General features: G+C 49.7%; 1 protein-coding gene across 1 annotated transcript in view; it reads left to right on the top strand.

Moving 5' to 3' along the window:
* Positions 1–12,129: 12,129 nt before the first annotated feature.
* The window catches only part of LOC144610562 (adhesion G protein-coupled receptor E2-like), a 68,223-nt gene continuing 64,329 nt past the window's right edge, over positions 12,130–16,023 (top strand). Inside the window, exon 1 of the mRNA XM_078429369.1 lies at positions 12,130–12,265. Within this exon, the coding sequence (XP_078285495.1) occupies positions 12,130–12,265 (136 nt within the window). The remainder of the gene's footprint in view (positions 12,266–16,023) is intronic.

Here is a 16,023-nt window from a genome sequence, read left to right as displayed (position 1 = left end):
GTTCTCCTCGTATCCATGACACCAAGATGGGGAATGCTGAGGCAAGGTCATGGTACCTCACTTTGCCTCAAGTTTCCCAGACTCCCCACCTTCAATCACCAGGTGTCTCTAACCCTACCAAGGGAAGACTGCTCATTCCAGAATCGCATTGCCTCAAAAGCCAGTGTATCAGCGATGGAAGCTTGGACAAAGCGACCCGCCCTGACTTTCAGATTACACCAAAGCCTTCGCTTGTGAAAAGTCCAAGAAACCTGTTCTATTTCTCTTGTGATGAATATTTGAATGAGAGTGAAACATGGGGTAGTCTAGGAGGCACGAGAGATCACAGATGCTGGAGCCTGGCGCAATAAAAGGAGATTTGTTGGAGGTACTCAGTGGGTCAGGCAGCATCTACGGAGGAAAATGGACAGGTTCTGACCTTCATGTGGGCTGAAAGAATACAAGGGGGATAGCCTCTGCAAAGAGTGGGGAGGGTTTGGGAAAAGGATCCAGGTTATGGCAGATGAAATGGTTAATTGGCAGATGGAGTGAGGTGGGGAATGGAAGGGTGGAGATAGAGACAGGGACCGGGAGGTGATGTGGAAACTAGAAAAGGCTGCGGATTCTGCAATTTGATAGGAGAGGAAGGTGAAGAGTGGATCAATATGGGAAGAGTAGTGGGGGGTGGGAACAACGGAGGGGCAGGGGGGTCCACTGGGAGGGGTGTGGTGATGGGCAGATGCAGTAGGTGGGGGAAGAGTGAGGGGGATTGTGAGAAGCAGGAGTAGGCAAGACTCCTTGACATAACACTTCACAATAAGCAGAAAGAATCCAAGTTTGCTGAAGTAGATGTGGAAGTAACAGAGCAGCAGAAAGGCAGTGGCTTTGTCCGTTTAGGCCTGGGCTGAGGAAAGGTACCTTTGCTCAGAGGGTTGTGAGTATTCCTGTTCCTCACTGTGGGGCCACAGTTGTTGAGCTCACACCAGGCTGACATTATGAATGTTGATTTAATCAAGGGATGGTGGAGATGGAGGGACAGGTGGTGATAGGACCAGGAATGATCAGCTGTGGAGTGTGAGGGCTGGCATGTGCATCAGGCCACTCATCCCTTTGTGGTCTTTATTAAAGCATGGATCTTTTGTCTCCTCCTCCATCCAGATGATGATGAATGTGCGGGAGATTATGGAACATCACTGTGTGACCCCAGCGCTGATTGTCAAAACACAGAGGGAAGCTACAACTGTACCTGCAAGGCAGGATATTTGAGCAAACAACTTAAGGTCACAGACAACAGAACCTGCAAAGGTGGGTGGTGACACTCATATTTTGTATTTAATGCTTTACTGTTTTGCCTCACTGGGAAGCTTGTGCTTTGAACTTGGCATGAATGGGAAGAGGCAAGGCCATCGCAGCTGGTTTCAGGTACAGAGGGGAGTATTGGAAAATCAAGTGTCCCACCTCTCCTGACAGTGCTGCTGAATAATAGCCTGAATATCAATTCCATTCCCCCACCTTTTACCTACAAGATGATTCCAATTCAAAAACATAGATGAATCGGCTTTTCCTCACATTCTTTCTGATATTTGAGCCGTTTACCAGTGTGAAATTAATAACCTTCCCTCCGTCCACCTTGTTTGATCGGCATGAACTGTTGTGACATCGTTTATGGCCTGTGAAAGTCTCTCAGGAGAGAAGGAATGGGTGACGTTTCAGGTCGAGACCCTTCTTCAGACTGATGTCAGGGGGGCAGGACAAAGAAAGGATATAGGTGGAGACAGGAAGACAGAGGGAGAACTGGGAAGGAGGAGGGGAAGGGAGGGACAGAGGAACTATCTAAAGTTGGAGAAGTCAATGTTCATACCGCTGGGCTGCAAGCTGCCCAAGCGAAATATGAGGTGCTGCTCCTCCAATTTACGGTGGGCACTGGAGGAGGCCCATGACAGAAAGGTCAGACTGGGAGTGGGAGGGGGATTTGAAGTGCTCAGCCACTGGGAGATCAGTTTGGTTAAGGCAGACTGAGCGAAGGTGTTGAGCGAAACGATCGCCGAGCCTGCGTTTGGTCTCGCCGATGTAGAGAAGTTGACATCTAGAGCAGCGGATACAATAGATGAGGTTGGAGGAGGTGCAGGTGAACCTCTGTCTCACCTGGAAAGACTGTTTGGGTCCTTGGATGGAGTTGAGGGGGGAGGTAAAGGGACAGGTGTTGCATCTCCTGCGGCTGCAGGGGAAAGTGGCCGGGGAGGGGGTGGTTTGGGTAGGAAGGGACGAGTAGACCAGGGAGTTACGGAGGGAACGGTCTCTGCGGAACGCAGAAAGGGGAGGAGATGGAAAGATGTGGCCAGTAGTGGGGTCCTGTTGGAGGTGAGGGAAATGTTGGAGGATGATTTGTTGGATACGCTGGCTGATGGGGTGGAAGGTGAGGACGAGGGGGATTCTGTCCTTGTTACGAATGGGGAGGGGGAGCAAGAGCGGAGCTGCAGGATATAGAGGAGGCCCTAGTGAGAGCCTCATCTATATTAGACAGATACATGGATAGGACAGGTTTGGAGGTATTTGGATCAAAAGCGGGCAGGTGGGACTAGTGTAGCAGGGACATGTTGGCCGGCATGAGCAAGTTGGGCCAAAAGACATGTTTCCATGTTGTATCCCTCTATGACTCCATGACAAAATTGGCTTGGAGGAGGTAGTCAAAGAGTAGTTGTGATGTGTTGATTCATTTGATTGTGGACTGTGACCAGTGGTGTGCGCAAGGAGGGGTCGGTGATGGGTCTGTTGTTGTTCTTTATCTACATTATCAATATGAAGATAATGTAGTTATTGCAGTTAGTAAATATGCAGGTAACACCGAAACCTGTGGGATGCTGGGCAGTGAGGAAATATATAGTAAGTTTACAAAAGGATCTGGGTCAGTTGGGAAGGTGGTCCAAGGAATGTCTGGGACATAAAGATACAGCCATACAAGTCTATGGTGAGACCACACTAGCAGTACTGTGTGCAGTTGTGGTCTGAGTTGCATAGTTTGTATTTTTCATTCCGTTCAGGGTCATTTTTCTTTGTTCTTTGCGTCCAGCAAACATAGAAACATAGAAAATAGGTGCAGGAGGAGGCCATTCGGCCCTTCAAGCCAGCACCGCCATTCATTGTGATCATGGCTGATCGTCCACAATCAATAATCCGTGCCTGCCTTGTCCCCATATCCCTTGATTCCACTAGCCCCTAGACCTCTATCTAACTCTCTTTTAAATCCATCCAGTGATTTGGCTTCCACTGCCCTCTGTGGCAGAGAATTCCACAAATTCACAACTCTCCGGGTGAAAAAGTTCCTTCTCACCTCAGTTTTAAATGGACGGTTTTAAACATTTTTGGTTATTTACTCAAAATTTCAAACTACTTATCCACCCTTGGTCCCTCAAGCACAACTGGATCACAATAATGTTAACAACTATAATCTGGGGCAGGCTTTGCCTTGATTATTTCCTTGATAAAATCTCGACTTTCTTTTCATGTTGGATAAGACTTTCACTTATTTTCCTCTTTCCGGCCATGTTTGGATTTTACTGGCCTTTGACCCAAAAGTCAGTGACCAACCAGAGCATTTGACAAAATAGTATTAGCATCTTAACAATCCTGGACAGACCGTACAACACAGGAACAAACTCTTTGGCCCACAATGTATCTGCCAACACGATACCAAGTTAAACTAATCTCTGCCTGCAAGTGATCCATATCCCTCCATTCACAGTGGATCCATGTGAATCCCTCTGTGTCACTCCTTATATAAAATAAATTTAAAAAAACATGTATACTCAGCCAGGAGTATTCCAGGTCCTGTGTTTAGTGAAATAGTTGATCCCCTTCCAATAACGTGATAAGATGCTTATAATCTTCATGAAACTGTATTGGAAGTGTTATCTGGCTTGCTGGTTTGGTGATCCATCTTTCCAAATATTACCACTGACCTTTTTCTGAACTTGGTTGATCATCCGTAACCAATTAATGAATGTGTGTTGATGTATGATATCATACTTGCTATTTGTTAAAATCATTATCTGTGACTCAATCTACTGTTTCACCTGCAGTTCTTTCCTACACGATTTACTAATCATGCCTTGTACATTGTCATCCAAATCTTTGTTATAAACCACAAACAGCAATAGTCCCAGCAATGATCCCCGGGGCACATCACGTCACAGGCCTCCGCTCAGAAAAACACCCTTCCACCACCAGTTAATCTGCCTTACTGATCAAGCCTCTCGCTTTGAAATAAATGCAATTTGATCCAACAGTGCAACCTCACACTCAGCCGAACTCCTGCCTATTCTATCTGCAGACCTGTCTACCCTTGAATTGCTGCTTTGGAACCTTTTTGCTCAGTTCCCCGTGTTCATTCTGTCCCCTTTCCTCCCTATGTCATTTGTCCCAATGTGCAAAATGATTTCCAGCTGCTCCCCCTCCCCCTTGAGAATATGCTCAGTCACTCTAAGACATCTTGGACTCTGGTACCAGGGAGGCAATACACCATCTTGGAGTCTTATCTCTTGTCCATCCCCTTTACTAACAAATCTCCTATCACTATGGATCTGAGTAACTTTACCCTTTGCCACTGAGCCTCAGACCTGAGTGCTGCTGCTGCTGCTCACCACTGACTACTCACCCCCACCCCCCTCCAATCTATACCATCTTTATCACCCAATGATCACCCCATGGTCTTATCACCTAATAACTATTCAGTTTAATTATTCTCCCCTTGTACCCCTCTACTATTTCCAACCCTACATCATTGATCTTGGGCTGTTGCCAGACAAGTCCGTCACCTAAACACTCACAATGAAACTGGAATTGAGTTCTCAACACCAGCCAGGAAACCAGATCAGACAATGATACATGGTCTTGGTTGACCTCGTCTTTAATGGAGTGTCTGAAAACACACTCGCCCCTGAGTGGAAGAGCCATCCGTAGCTCCTTGGTGTGGTTCACTGGAAGCACCAGTGTCTAGCTTGGGACCCTTACTTGCTGTTAGGTGTGGTCATTATTGTAGCGAGCATCACTGGTCGCTACAATAATCGGACAGTTGAGGAGTTTCTGTTGTCTCACAGTTTGCAAATACATAATTATGCCAACAATTTGGCAGTTACATTGGATAGGAAAGCTTTAGATGTGTGAAACACAGGCAGGTGGGACTTGTGTAGATGGGACATGTTTGTTGCTGTGGGCAAGTTGGCTCAAAGACACTGTTTCCACGCTGTGTGACTCGATGATTCGATGTCCATGTACTGATGTCATGAAGCCTCTGAAATGCCACTGTGTAAAAAGACTTGTTGTGATCTATCTATCTATCTATCTATCTATCTATCTATCTATCTATCTATCTATCTATCTATCTATCTATCTATCTATCTATCTATCTATCTATCTATCTATCTATCTATCTATCTATCTATCTATCTATCTATCTATCTATCTATCTATCTATCTATCTATCTATCTATCTATCTATCTATCCTCAGATCTTGTGTATATATATATATATATATATATATCCACTATTTATCAGTGATTTGGCCAAAACGGTAAACCACAGCGCCACAATGTTTGCACCACCATAATCACCACTCTCGCCGCAAGTGCTTATACATTTTTATATAAATTGGTCTTATATTTTTTAAGTTAGAGAGATTTTAAAGTTAAAACATTACATTTCCAACCGATTTCTTGAAGGTTTTCAGTGTGTGACGTCACAATGGGACCCGTGCCCCTGTGTGATGAACTCACGCCCCCCCTCCCCATACAATTCATGCAAATATATATATAACATGTGGACCTGCAGGCACAACGGTAAACCACAGCGCCACAATGTTAGCGCCACCTTAATTACCACTGTCCTGGTGACTGTTTATAACAAGTTTTATTTAAATTGGTCGTATATTTTTTCAGTTCGAGACATTTTAAAGTTTAAAACTTTCATTTCTAAACACATTTTTTCAAAGTGCTGTGCGTCTGACATCACCAGAGAGGCACGCACGGCCTCTCCTCACTCGCACAAACAAGATGGACGCCGTTAGCGGAGCCGCCCGCCCGCAATCAGAGGCTCCCCTCTCCTCTCTCCGCACTCTCCCACACCCGGGGGCACTCTCGAGCAGGAGGGAGATGGTCGGACTGATGATCCTCATCCTTCCCTTCCGTCCCTTCAACCCACGCCACGGTGTCCTCGAGTCCCCCCTCCCGCCCGTGCTCAGCGCCCCGCACAGTTACCGCACACAGGCCGCAGCGCAGCTGGCAGCTTCTTCTCCTCCTTCAGCGGCCGCTTCCACCGATGGCGGCGTCGACGAGGGCCACTGCCACCGACGGCCCCTTCGCGACTTCAGAAAGATGGCGGCCTCCTGACGTTCCGCCATCTTGTGCGCGCCTCCCGCTGCACCTATCTCCTCTCTCCCCTCGCTTCTCTCCCCTCCCCACTCTCCCAGACCCGCCGCCGCCCGCCTCGAGTAGTCCCACCTCTGCTGCCCGACTCGAGTAGTCCGGAGGTCCCTCCTCCCCCCTGCACGCTCGGTAAGTGCCTTTCTCCGCCAACGTCTCCCCGGTGGGGAGTGGACGTGGGGGCCAAGTGGGTGGAGGGAAGGAGGGAGGTGAGGGTGGGGGGAGGAGATAGTGGGGGGAGGTGGGGGGTGGGGGAGGAGAGAGAGGGGGTGGTGGGGAAAGGGGGGAGGGCCCCCCACCCCCCGGAGCACTGCCGCCCGTCCCGGCATGCCTCGCGCCTGCCATTCCTCAGGCCGGCCGCGCTGACCGCCGGGAGGTGTAGTCACCTCTCCCGCTCCGAGAGGGGGGGCACCCGCCCGACTGACGGCAGTGCTGAGGGGGGATGGAGTGGGTGAGGGTGAGGGGGGGAGGAGGAGGAGGGGGGATGGAGTGGGTGAGGGTGAGGGGGGGAGGAGGAGGAGGGGGGATGGAGTGGGTGAGGGTGAGGGGGGAGGAGGAGGGGGGATGGAGTGGGTGAGGGTGAGGGGGGAGGAGGAGGGGGATGGAATGGGTGAGGGTGAGGGGGGGAGGAGGAGGGGGATGGAGTGGGCGAGGGTGAGGGGGGAGGAGGAGGGGGGGATGGACTGGGTGAGGGTGAGGGGGGAGGAGGAGGGGGATGGAGTGGGTGAGGGTGAGGGGGGGAGGAGGAGGGGGGGGTGGAGTGGGTGAGGGTGAGGGGGGAGGAGGAGGGGGGATGGAGTTGGTGAGGGTGAGGGGGGGAGGAGGAGGGGGGATGGACTGGGTGAGGGGGGGATGGACTGGGTGAGGGGGGGATGGACTGGGTGAGGGTGAGGGGGGAGGAGGAGGGGGGATGGAGTGGGTGAGGGTGAGGGGGAGGAGGAGGGGGGAGGAGGAGGGGGATGGACTGGGTGAGGGTGAGGGGGGATGGAGTGGGTGAGGGTGAGGGTGAGGGTGAGGGGGGGAGGAGGAGGGGGGATGGACTGGGTGAGGGTGAGGGGTGAGGAGGAGGGGGGATGGAGTGGGTGAGGGTGAGGGGGGGAGGAGGAGGGGGGATGGAATGGGTGAGGGTGAGGGGGGGAGGAGGAGGGGGATGGTGTGGGTGAGGGTGAGGGGGGAGGAGGAGGGGGGATGGAGTGGGTGAGGGTGAGGGGGGAGGAGGAGGGGGGGATGGAGTGGGTGAGGGTGAGGGGGGGAGGAGGAGGGATGGAGTGGGTGAGGGTGAGGGGGGAGGAGGAGGGGGGGTGGAGTGGGTGAGGGTGAGGGGGGGAGGAGGAGGGGGGATGGAGTGGGTGAGGGTGAGGGGGGGAGGAGGAGGGGGGATGGATTGGGTGAGGGTGAGGGGGGGAGGAGGAGGGGGGATGGAGTGGGTGAGGGTGAGGGGGGGAGGAGGAGGGGGGATGGAGTGGGTGAGGGGAGGGGGGAGGAGGAGGGGGTGGAGTGGGTGAGGGTGAGGGGGGAGGAGGAGGGGGGATGGACTGGGTGAGGGTGAGGGTGAGGGTGAGGGGGGGAGGAGGAGGGGGGATGGACTGGGTGAGGGTGAGGGGGGAGGAGGAGGGGGATGGTGTGGGTGAGGTTGAGTTGGGATGGAGTGGGTGAGGGTGAGGGTGAGGGTGAGGGGGGGGAGGAGGAGGGGGATGGAGTGGGTGAGGGTGAGGGGGGGAGGAGGAGGGGGGGATGGACTGGGTGAGGGTGAGGGGGGGAGGAGGAGGGGGGATGGAGTGGGTGAGGGTGAGGACGAGGGTGAGGGGGGGAGGAGGAGGGGGGATGGAGTGGGTGAGGGTGAGGGGGGGAGGAGGAGGGGGGGATGGACTGGGTGAGGGGGGGATGGACTGGGTGAGGGTGAGGGGGGAGGAGGAGGGGGGATGGAGTGGGTGAGGGGGGAGGAGGGGGGGAGGAGGAGGGGGATGGAGTGGGTGAGGGTGAGGAGGAGGGGGGATGGAGTGGGTGAGGGGGGATGGAGTGGGTGAGGGTGAGGGGGGGAGGAGGAGGGGGGATGGACTGGGTGAGGGGGGGATGGAGTGGGTGAGGGTGAGGGGGGGAGGAGGAGGGGGGATGGACAGGGTGAGGGGGGATGGAGTGGGTGAGGGGGGAGGAGGAGGGGGGGGATGGAGTGGGTGAGTGGGGGATGGAGTGGGTGAGGGGGGAGGAGGAGGGGGGATGGAGTGGGTGAGGGGGGATGGAGTGGGTGAGGGGGGAGGAGGAGGGGGGATGGAGTGGGTGAGGGGGGGATGGAGTGGGTGAGGGGGGGATGGAGTGGGTGAGGGGGGGATGGAGTGGGTGAGGGGGGAGGAGGAGGGGGGATGGAGTGGGTGAGGGGGATGGAACAATGGGACCCGCACAATTGGTCCACGTCCCACGTGGGAGGAGCCACCGCCGCCCTTATTTGTCCAACAGGGGCTGTTCCCGCTCAAAGTTCCCGCTGAACTGTCCGGTTGCCGCTCAGATGTCCAGCTTTGCAATATAAGATAAGCTTTATTTCATTTTTCCTCATTTACATTTTTTTTAACTTTATACTTCGGGGAGGCTTTCTTTAGTTGGGGAGGTTTGCCGTTTTCTGCTCTAAAAAAAGATTTGTCTTTTTAACATTACTTACATTTCATTTCTCCTCATTTCCGATTGTTTTATTTCTATTTCATACTTCTGGGAGGGTGTTTATTAGTGAGGGAAGTTTGCCTTGTTCTGCTCAGCTCCCACTTCACACTCGACGCCCCATTGGTCGGTCGGTGTACCACGTGAGGACGCCCCATTGGTCGGTGTACCACGTGAGGACGCCCCATTGGTCGGTGTACCACGTGAGGACGCCCCATTGGTCGGTGTACCACGTGAGGACGCCCCATTGGTCGGTGTACCACGTGAGGGAGCAAAATAAAACGCCGCTTTCATTTACATTCCTTTCATTTACAAAGAAAAACGCTTCATTTCAAAAAACATTGATTTCATTTTTGTCAAAAAAGGACGTTTTCATAGCATTATTTCACTTTTTTTTTTAAAACGATTTAAAGAAAAAACGCTTTGTTTTTTAAACAAAATTAATTTCATTTTTCCTCATTTAGATTTATTTCATTTGAGAACTGCACTCACTCACTCTCTCAATTCCCCTAATCCCCCCCTCCACCACCCCCCCATTCACCCAATTCATCCCCCCGAACCCCCTTTAAAACTCCCCCAAACCTCTACTGCACTGATCTAACACCCTCCCCTCACTCAGCCACTCCATCCCCACTCCTCCCCCCCCCCCCCCCCAAACTCACGCACTCCATTCCCACCTCAACCACGGGTCACTTGGACACAACAATGTAAGACGTCTGTAATAGATGGAACCCGATTCAGGAAGAGTCAATGAAGAAGGAAAGACGAAAAATTGCTGAAAAAGAATGTACATTTTAAGAAAAGGAAGCTCCAATGAAGTTCCAATGGTCATAAAAACAATAATATAGATATCAAGATTACTTGAAGTTTACACTTCAACTTTCTCAGCAATTTAGATGATAAATTTGCAACTCAAAATAATCAATGCAAAATTCATCAGTCTGAAGAAGGGTCTCGACCCGAAACGTCACCCATTCCTTCTCTCCTGAGATGCTGCCTGACCCGCTGAGTTATTCCAGCATTTTGTGTCTACCTTCAATTTGAACCAGCATCTGCAGTTATTTTCCTACATTGCAAAATCCTTTGTGGAATCAAAACTGTACAACACAGAAACAGGCCCCTTCGACCCATCTTGTGATGCTGTCCATGATAACGATCTACATTCATCTCATTTGCCCACGTTAGACTTTATTCCACAATGTTTTTCCCATCCAAGCACCTGGCCAAAGACTCTTTAAGTACCATAATTGTATCTGCCCCCACCATGTCCTCTAGCATGTGTTCCCAGATATTCACCGCCTTTAGAGTTGTGCAGAGAGTAATTATGAGGATGTTACCAGGACTCGAGGGTCTAAGCTATGGGGGTAGGCTAGGACTTTATTACTTGAAGTGCAAGAAGCTGAGGGGTGATTTTATGGAGGTGTATAAAATGATGAGGGGAATAGATAGGGTGAATGTACAGAGGTTATTAGCAAGGGTAGGGGAATCAAGAACCAGTGGACAAGATAAGAAAGGCACCCTTTTCACTCATAAGGTGGCAGATATAAGGGATGAGCTGACAGAGACGGCAGTTGAGGCAGATACCTGAATAGCATTTAGAAGACATTTGGTCAGATACATGAATAGGAAGGGTCTAGAGGGATATGGGCCAAACACAGTGAAATAGGACAAACTTAGATGGGCATTTTATTCAGCAAGGGCAAGACAGGCTGAAGGGCCAGTTTTTGTAGTGTATGACTTTATGACTGTTTGAAAAACACAGTTCAGATGCTTTAAATTTCCCCTCTCACCGTAACCTCTGCCCTTGAGTTCTATACTTCACTGCCTGTGAACAAGATTCTGATCATTTATCCTATCTGTGCCCCTCATAATTTTATATATCTCTAAGGTCACCCCCAAACCTCTGAGTGAGAATAGCCTGAGAATGGAATAGTGAGAGGTTAAAGATGTCAACAATGTTCCTGCCAGCTGGTCTGCACATGTCCTGAGGTAACAGATGGAGTGTCCAGCCTCCGTACATTCTACTATCTATTCACCTCATGATTTTATACACCCCTATAAATTCACCCCTTATTCAGGGGTGCATTCAGTTTATAAGTACAACCCTCCTTGGGCTGGGCTGGATCTCAAACAATGACTAGATGGAGTAAAGAGTACACGGGCAACCTCCCACCATCACCTTCAGCTTCCTTCCATGAAAGAATTCACATTTACATTTCTACTTCCATTTTTTGGCATAAATATCACCAACCACATTCATGGGATAACCAAGAAAATTTACCAACACCATTACTTCCTCAGAAGACTGTGAAATTTGACATGTCTCCAATGATTCTTACCAATTACTACAGATGTACCATAGAGAGAATTCTAAATATGATCATAGGTTGGTTTGGGATTGCTCTGGCCAAGACAGCAAGAAATTGCAGAGTTTTGGAAGCAGCACAGTCCACGACAGGGAACAATCTCCACTCAACAACATATTTAACGCAGTCATACATTCATACATACAGACACTGCCCCATCAGTCCAACGGTCAACAGATGGGGGAACATGGACTTTGTCTCCACAATGACTGCAGAGGCCACTTCTGCCTTAAGCCCATGGGCACAGATTCAGCAGCCACAATATGATTGGTGAGGATGAGGTTAAGTAGGTTCATCATTTATCACTCTCCTATGCTCTCGACACATGGACCCACCTGTGTATAACTGTACCACGCCCTCTACACCCAGACCCACCTGTGTATAAATGTACCACACCCAGACCCACCTGTGTATAACTGTACCACACCCTCTACACCCAGACCCACCTGTGTATAACTGTATTACACCCAGACCCACCTGTGTATAACTGTATTACACCCCCCACATCCAGACTCACCTCTGTTGCTTTGACTGCTGGAAGTTGTTTGTGTTTTGTGAGCATCACTTCTCCAGGTACTGCATCACGATATGGTGATAGATGTCACAGGAATTCATGTCAGGAACAGACTGAAGATTGTGTGAGTGATCATCAGTGCACAACGTTTCTCAACTACATTTTAAGATTGTGTTTCTACTCCAGATATCAATGAATGTGACGATGACTCAAACATCTGTGTTCCAAATGCAACGTGTGTCCACACTCTGGGAAATCATCGGTGCACCTGTATGGATGGATATGTCACAACCACCCGGAGGCATTACGTTCACTGATAAAGCAGTAATTCAGTGTGAAGGTAAAGACTTCTGTGAGAAGGTTGCAAATCCAAAGCATTCACCGCTCTCACGTAGTTTAGTTTAGTTTATTGTGATGTGTCCTGAAGTTCAGTGAAAAGCTTTAGTTGTGTGCAATCCAGTCAGCGGAAAGATGATACATGATTACAATTGAGCCAGTTACAGTGTATGGGCACATGACAAGGGAATAACGTTTAGTGTAAGGTAAAGCCACAGAAAGTCAGAAGGTCACCAAAGAGGTAGATAGTGGTTCACCACTGCTCTCTGGTTGTGGTAGGATGATTCAGTTGCTTGATAAAAGCTGGGAAGAAACTGACCCTGAATCTGGACGTGTGCGTTTTCACACTTCAACACCGTCTGCCGGATGGGGAGTGGGGAGACGAGGGAGTGGCCAGGGTACGACTCATCCTTCATTATGCCAGTTGGTTTCACACTGTTCCTAAATTGCTGTATAATAAAACACATTTCTCCGCTATTGAGGAAAGGTAATGGAGTGGAGTGCGAGTAATTAGATGAAGTAGGATTTATTTGTAATTTACACAATCACCACTTTCAGTGAAATTGAAATAATGAATGGGTGGGGGGGGGGGGGGTGGGGGTGGGGGGGTGGGGGTGGTGGGGGGATGGGGGATCTCCCACCTCCGGATAAAAGACATACCTTTGGAATGGAGATGAGGAGAGATTTCTTTAGCCAGAGGGTGGTTAATATGCGGAATTCATTGCAGTGGAGACCAAGTTATTGGGTATTTTTAAACACAAAGGCCTAACCCATTTCCCTCTACAAACACTCTCCTCCGTCTCGCGGAACATCTTCACCTTCAACAACTTCTCCTTTGACTCCCCTCACTTTCTCCAAAGCAAATGCATAGCCATGGGAACTGGCATGGGACCAAGCAATGCCTACCTTTCTGTCAGGTACATCGAACAGTCCTTATTCCAGGCCTCCATGCACTGGTCCTATCTCCAACTATGTCAACGACTGCATCGGAGCTACCTCTTGCATCCGTACAGAATTCATGGACTTTATTAACTTCACCACTAACTTTCCCTCCACCCTCAAATACACCTGGACTATTGCGGACACCTCTGACCCTTTCTCGATTTCTCTGTCTCCATCACAGGAGACAGACTATCAATGGACATCTAGTACAAACCTACTGGCTCCCACAGCTATATGGACTTCACATCTTCCCACCCTGCCTCTTGCAGAGATGAGATTACCGACTCCCAATATCTCTGTCTCCGCCGTATCTGCTCCCAAGATGAGGTGTTCCATTCTAGAATATCGAAGATGTCCTCGTTCTTCAGGGAACGGGGGTTCCCCCCTTCTGTCATAGATGAGGCCCTCACACGTGTCTTCTCTGTGTCCCAGAGTTCTGTTCTCACTCCCCCTCCTTCAAGACACAAAATGGACAGAGTTCCCCCGGTCCTCTCCTTTAACGCCACTAGTCTCCGCATCCAATACATTATCCTCCAACATTGTCGTCACCTCCTGAGGACTCTCACCACTAATCGCATCTTCCCACCTCCACTCATTTCCACCTTCCTTAGGGACTGCTCCCTCCACAACATCTTGGTTCACTCATTCCTTCCCACTAAAACTACCATCCCCGCAGGTACAGTACTTTCTCCAGCAACCACAGCAAATGCAATAAAGGAGCGAGAGAGAAAACGGGGAATTACAGACCAGTTAGCCTGACTTCGGTGGTGGGAAAGATGCTGGAGTCAATTGTTAAAGAGGTAATGATGGTGCATTTGGATAGCAGTAAAGGGATAAGTCCAAGTCAGCATGCATTTATGAAAGGGAAATCATGCTTGACTAATCTTCTAAAATTATTTGAGGACGTGACAAGTAAAATGGATGAAGGGGAGCCAGTGGATGTAGTGTATCTAGACTTTCAGAAAGCCTTTGATAAGGTCCCGCACGGGGGATTGGTGACTAAAATTAGAGCACACGGTATTGGGGGTAGGGTATTGACATGGATAGCGAATTGGTTGGCAGACAGGAAGCAAAGAGTAGGAGTAAACGGGTCCTTTTCAGAATGGCAGGCAGTGGCGAGGCTCGGTGTTGGGGCCACAACTGTTTACCATATATATTAATGATTTGGAAGAGGGAATTAGAAGCAACACCAGCAAAGCTGGGTGGCAGTGTAAACTGTGTAAAGGATATTAGGAGGTTACGGGGTGACCTGGACAGGTGGAGTGAGTGGGCAGATGTGTGGCAGATGCAGTATAATATAGATACTCCTTGCAAAAACAAGGAGCCAAATTATTATCTCAATGGAGTTAGGTTAGGTAAGGGGGAGGTGCAGTGAGACCTGGGTGTCCTTGTACACCAGTCACTGAAAGTTGGCGTGCAGGTACAGCAGGCAGTGAAGAAAGCTAATGGATGTTGGCCTTCATAACACGAGGATTTCAGTATAGGAGTAAAGAGGTTCTTCTGCAGTTGTATAGGGCCCTGGTAAGACCACATATGGAGTATTGTGTATAGTTTTGGTCTCCTAATTTGAGAAAGGACATCCTTTTAATTGAGGCAGTGCAGCGTAGGTTCACGAGATTGATCCCTGGGATAGCGGGACTGTCATATGAGGAAAGATTGAAAAGACTGGGCTTGTATTCACTGGAGTGTAGAAGGATGAGAGGGGATCTTATAGAAACATATAAAATTATAAAAGGACTGGACAAGCTAGATGCAGGAAAAATGTTCCCGATGTTGGGCGAGTCCAGAACCAGGGGCCACAGTCTTAGAATAAAGGGGAGGCTATTTAAAACTGAGGTGAGGAAAAACTTTATCACGCAGAGGGTTGTGAATTTGTGGAATTCTCTGCCACAGAGGGCAGTGTAGGCCAAATCACTGGATGGATTTAAGAGAGAGTTAGATAGAGCTCTAGGGGCTCGTGGAATCAAGGGATATGGGGAGAAGGCAGGCATGGGGTATTGTTTGGGGACGATCAGCCATGATCACAATGAATGGCAGTGCTGGCTCGAAGGGCCAAATGGCCTCCTGCACCTATTTTCTATGTTTCTATGTCCTTATACCTCCTCCCTCAACTTCATCCAGGGACCGCGATCGTCCTTACAAGTTGGACCGAGATTCACATGTACCTCCTCAAACCTCATCCACTGCATCCGGTATTCCATATGTGGACTCGTGTACATCGGCGAGCCCAAGCATAAACTGGGCGAGCGTTTCGCTGAACACTTACGCTCTGTCCACCAATACCTACGAGATCTACCGGTTGCTAAATATTTCATCTCCCCGTCCCATTCCTTGCTGACCTTTCTGGTCTGGGCCTCCTCTATTGCTAGAGTGAGGCCACATGCAAGTTGCAACACCAATACCTCATATTTTGTTTGGGTAACTTATCAGCTAGCCGTATGAACATAGAATGGTCTAATTTGAAGTGATTTCATCCTACACTCCTCTCCTCTCCCCTCCCCTCCCTGCCCCCGTCCCCTTCCTCACCCTAGTTCTAGTATGGTGCTGGTGAAATATTCAACATCACTGTCAGGGAATAGTGAGATATCTAAACATTATTGGAGGTTACTACTCTCGAACATTATTATGACATCTTCACATCACCACTCTTTCCACCTTCTACAGAGACTGCTCTCTCCACAAAGCATTGGCTCACATCCCTTCCCATCCAAACCAGCCCCTCATCAGGTACTTTCCCCTGCAACTGCATTCAGTGTTCCAGATGTGGCCTCCATTACATTGGCGAGACCAACCGCAGACGAGGTGACCGTTTCACCGAAT

Source organism: Rhinoraja longicauda, chromosome 37, assembly GCF_053455715.1.
Source record: "Rhinoraja longicauda isolate Sanriku21f chromosome 37, sRhiLon1.1, whole genome shotgun sequence".
Classification (NCBI taxonomy): Eukaryota; Metazoa; Chordata; class Chondrichthyes; order Rajiformes; family Arhynchobatidae; genus Rhinoraja; species Rhinoraja longicauda.
This window is presented reverse-complemented; position numbering and strand designations above follow the sequence as displayed.